The 5,000-nt window shown below is 42.8% G+C and overlaps 1 protein-coding gene across 1 annotated transcript in view; it reads right to left on the bottom strand.

Annotated features, from left to right (window-relative positions):
• Positions 1 to 5,000, bottom strand: part of LOC308105677 (ephrin-B2a-like) — a 31,471-nt gene that overhangs the window by 26,066 nt on the left and 405 nt on the right. Inside the window, exon 1 of the mRNA XM_080456552.1 lies at positions 4,206 to 5,000. This exon is cut by the window's right edge and continues 405 nt beyond it. Within this exon, the coding sequence (XP_080312678.1) occupies positions 4,206 to 4,327 (122 nt within the window). The 5' untranslated portion in view covers positions 4,328 to 5,000. The remainder of the gene's footprint in view (positions 1 to 4,205) is intronic.

Here is a 5,000-nt window from a genome sequence, read left to right as displayed (position 1 = left end):
TCTCTCTCTCTCTGCCTACGCACAAAGGCATCAAACTGGCCCCAAGCCTTAACATTTCCAACATTCATCCTCCCTGAATGGCCCCAGAATGAGAGTGAGAGAGAGAGAGAGAGAGAGAGAGAGAGAGAGAGAGAGAGAGAGAGAGAGAGAGAGAGAGAGAGAGAGAGAGAGAGAGAGAGTTTTCTCTTACAACTGATTGACACTAGAGCATTTGCAAAGGCTAGCAAATGGATTATTATTCATTAAACTAAGACCTGCGCGTGAAAATACATTCCGAGCGTGTGAATGTGAGCTAATAACTTTATTATAATAAAGTAATCCGTTTAGAAATAGGCTCATTTCAGCGTGGCGGGCCAACGGTAGAATTGTTTGTGAACGTATAATATACCACTAATACTATAATATGTTAACCATACAGGCTGAAAAGCCTGTTGTGCTGGGTGCTCGTCAACTCAGTAGGGAGTTAAGTGACTTAATGTGTCTGCTTGCTGCTCTGCTTTCTGACCTTTTACATATGAAAGCTTGATGTGTAGGCTACGCATATACGTGGCTTGCCTAAAAGGTCTGATCTTCAAGCTAACAACGTGCTTGAAGATCAGACCTTTCAGCAAGCGACACTGTTGTACTGTGGGGTATAGATCAGCCATCAGACAGACAGACAGAGCGTCAGGAATGTGCACACACGCTAATTCCACGGAATGCCCGCATTGCATTTGCGGCCACCCCGAGGCCTATACTTGCTCCGAGGGTGGACACTCCTTTGTGGTCCCTTGTTTCAAAAGCAGGGCCTGTGACACGCCAAGTTAAAATGACACACTCGTTTTCAAAGGCCAGCAGTTGTTGCTCCAAATGGCAGGAGAACCCGTCCATCTTTCCCTCCTGAAGAGAAAGGTATTTTGAAAATGGCCACTTACTTGGGTCATTCTCAAGATAGAATGGAGGGTAAAAAAAAGTCACAGTCCTTTCAAAGGAAAACTTTAAATTGACGTAAAAAATAAAATACAAGTTAAATTAAAGCACCCCAATTTCTTCTATCCTGCGAGGATGGGCTATAAATAGCTACATTTATTTAAAACTTTTTGTGTGTTTGTTGTGGCTGACAAAACTTTATCTGCCATTGCCATTCATCTGTGACCAAATGGTTTGAGCTTAAAAACACATGTTGGTGTTTGTTTATTCATCAGTTACAAAACAAATGGAGATCACACAATCTTCACTCAAACACAACAATCCATACTAATGCAGCCCAAACACCCCCTGCAGCTGACTTTAAACTACATAAATTGAGTTTAATGTAGACCTATTGCATAGCATAGCCTATATGTTCTGTGAACTGATCAGCCCTTCTCCATGAATTGATATACGGTACAGTACACACAATTGTGCTGTGTAAAGCCGAATAGGCACTACAGACAGGGTCAGGAGCGGCAGTGGCCCCATGGCAGGGGGGGGGGGGGGGCAGGGGACACTCAGTAGACATTTAGGCCGACGGGAACGATTCTAAATACCCACACAGTGTAGGAACCGACCAACACTGACCTCACTGCACATATCCTACCTATTACTGCAATAAAGAAAAACACGCACATGACGCTCTGGGGAACACGGTTACGCACAAATATATGCTCCCTACATTAGGGCGAGCTGTGTGTTAATACAGTGGTTCTCAACCTTTTCAGGCCGTGACCCCCCCAAAATCATTTGAACTGGGGACCCCTCAAAATAATCATATTTGAACTGGGGACCCCCCACCCTGACAAGCAGTTGGAATTGTAGGAGTTCAAGTATTATATTTTGTTTGCACAGATAAATATTGTGAAAATAGCAGATCTACAAGCTCTACAGGCGTTGTGAGCTTGTAGATCGGCTATTTTCACAATTTTTGCCTCTTTCTTATGTTATTTGACAATTTTCGAGGTATTAAAAGACCTTAAATTGTCACTTCACTGTCATCTGGGGACCCCCCTGGGGGTCCCGACCAACAGGTTGAGAACCACTGTGTTAATACATGTTAATTTCCAACTACACTTATCAACACCTGGGCGTAGTATATATACGACCCAGGAACAATAGCCACCTGTTAAGAGCATCATATCAGTGTGATCTGTGTTGGTTTTATGCTTCAGGGCAGCACCGAGGCGTTTAGGGCGAGTCCTTGAGAGAGAAAAAAAAGCGAAATGATAAAGTGAGCCGGGGAGTTTTTGCCGTGACGAAATGGAACCACAAAGACAGAGAGAGAAAGAGAGAGAGAGGCGCCCCCCCGCCGGGGCGGCGACCCCCTGAAATTCCATGGTGTTGAGTTGGTGATGTTTAATGCATAATAATTCTCTATTCCGTGGAGGCTTTAATGGAGAGACATGGGTGCAAATGAGACCCGCGGCTCGAAAATAAATAAATAAATAAAAAATAAAGTTAAGGCACACAAATGACGGTATTAACCACTTGAACCCCAGCATGCCTATCCTGGGGGGAACGTGGACCAAAAATAGCAGATCTACAAGCTCACAAGGCGTTGCTGACTGTTGCAAAGCCTTGAGAGCTTGTAAGATCTCGGCTATTTTTGGTGAAGAGATCTTTTTGGTGTAGAAAAAAAGCAGTCACTCAAGTCAGTTTGACTAAGAATGGAGGGTTTACTTTTGTATTTACAAGTTTTCATGTTAAATGCGTTCATTTCGCCAGTTTGTTGTGTAGCTGTTTCTTTGTTGAGTTTGTGCAATAGGGCGAGTTGGTAGGCTACTATAGGCTGGTTCAATCTAAATGCATTAGTCATTAGGCTACAGGCCCTGGCTGGAACCCACTGACCTCCACACAACTAGCCTACAATATGTTACATCCACTCTCAAATAGTAGGCTATAACTAATATTAGCCTTAATTTAATGTCATTATTGACACGAAACTGACAATACGCCCATCAGTCATTCATATGCCAATAGGCTACAACAATTCACTTAGAAAGATGAACGTCGCTTTAAAAAATGGCCTAAATGGGCATTATAGTTGTATTATTTCTCGAATGACAATGAAGGGGATATAGATTGAAATGTGCTTCGTGGTGTCTTGCTTTGGCAAACTTATTGTTGACCGCGGAAGTGGAGCGTAAAATTAATTTCTTAAGTAGGTGTTTTGCTACTTGCGCCAATAAGCTATGGAGCCTAAACGCCTCACATAGGCTATCTATCTATCCTCCTCCTGGAAATACCAATAAAACAGATCTCACACATTAATACACGATGTGATTAAGCAATCTAATCTGATTTGACGGGGTATATCTACAGTGTTTATTTATCCAAGTGTGTAGGCTACACATTTAACACCCAATTGTGTACAAATGTAACCAAATGGACCCGCAAGGGTCCATTTGGTTACAGTTGTACACACTTGGGTGTTAAATTAACACTAAAGGCGGCCGGGCCCTCTGTGCAGGCTACGACTCTATAGATTGTGAATCCACTGGATCTACTCTTCTTGAGAAATGAGCCCGTCAGATTCATATACACACCACACCACAGACCTGGGGTAAACACACGCACACACAAAAGGCCTACACAGCAAAAAATCCTGCAGTGTTCATTTAACTCCGAGACAGTGTACAAAATGTAACCAAATGGACGCTTACATTTGTAGCCTACAACTGTCGGGGAGATACAAATGCACATAGGCCTGCATTATAACATAGAATTCTCTCTTCTTCTTCTTTTTTTTTTTTTTTTTACTGTGTAGGCCTAACAGCTCACACAGCAACATGTCGCTCATTCATGGATCTCCCGGGGAATGGAAAACGCACCGTAGCCCTAATATTACTATATATTAAATACAACATGTAACCCTCTTTACACGCAAAGGGTTAACATTTTACGCAAAAATAAGCCTTTGTCCGTTTGTGGTGAGCAGGGTCTATTTATATTTTATATATATATATATATATATATATATATATATATATATATATATGTATTTATATATATATATATATATATATATATATATATATATATATATATATATATATATATATATATATATATATATATATATATATATATATATATCAAGCTCATAGCGCGGCACCGAGTGCCTCGCTATGAGCTTGAAGATCTGCTATTTTATGAATGTATACATCTTTTTCTACATGTCGTTCTAACGGCGTGCGTGCGTGCGTGTCAGTGTGTGTGTGTGTGTGTATGTAAGTTGTAGGCCTACTTACTTGGTATTGGTGGTGTTCCAGTAGATGGACTCCAGAATGATGGCCCGGGACAGATTGACCTTACACGATATGAACAGAACCCCTAGATAATAGCAACAGTATCTCCACAGCGACTCCCCCATCGTTGCGTCTGTCTGCTGCACAAATCCCCTCTTTCTGGGATCCACAGCGAGCCCGTCGCGTTCAGACGAGTCTCCCCACAAAACAAAAAAGAAAAGGGGAAAAATAAATGTTACCCCGCAACAAAAAAAAATCACTGGCGATTTCTTATATATCCCTGATCCGGTTTGGCTGGTTGGTTGGTGGTCGAACGTGAAAACGCGCACGGACGGACGGGGCACCCAAACAAAAAAACAAACAAGAAAAAACCCCGCCGTTCAGACGTAGAGCATCTCCACCAAAAACAAAAAAAAAGCACCAGAACAAACGTCGCTCCAGAAAAAGGCGCCTGCGTTTCTTTTTACCGAGCTCCGCGCTCCGTGGTCACACACCGACCCAAAGACGCACGGCCGCCGGGGCGCACTGGTTCATTCACCGGGAGAGATCGAGACAGACAGAGAGAGAGTGTGTGTGTGTGTGTGTGTGTATGTGTGTGTGCGCGTGTGAGAGAGATCCGTTCAGAGCGCTGCTGAATTGATCGGGTACATTCCTCAGAACGAGAGAGATAAAAAAATACGAGCTCCGTGGGTGTCCACTCTAGACCAAGAGAGGAGGGAAAAAAAGACGCAACGTATTAATCCTTTTCCCCTGCGTTATAGTCCGGATCGGAACCACAGCCAGCAGTGATGATGCAGG

Source organism: Gymnoscopelus braueri (genome assembly GCF_963280865.1).
Source record: "Gymnoscopelus braueri genome assembly, chromosome: 18".
In the NCBI taxonomy this organism is placed as follows: Eukaryota; Metazoa; Chordata; class Actinopteri; order Myctophiformes; family Myctophidae; genus Gymnoscopelus; species Gymnoscopelus braueri.
This window is presented reverse-complemented; position numbering and strand designations above follow the sequence as displayed.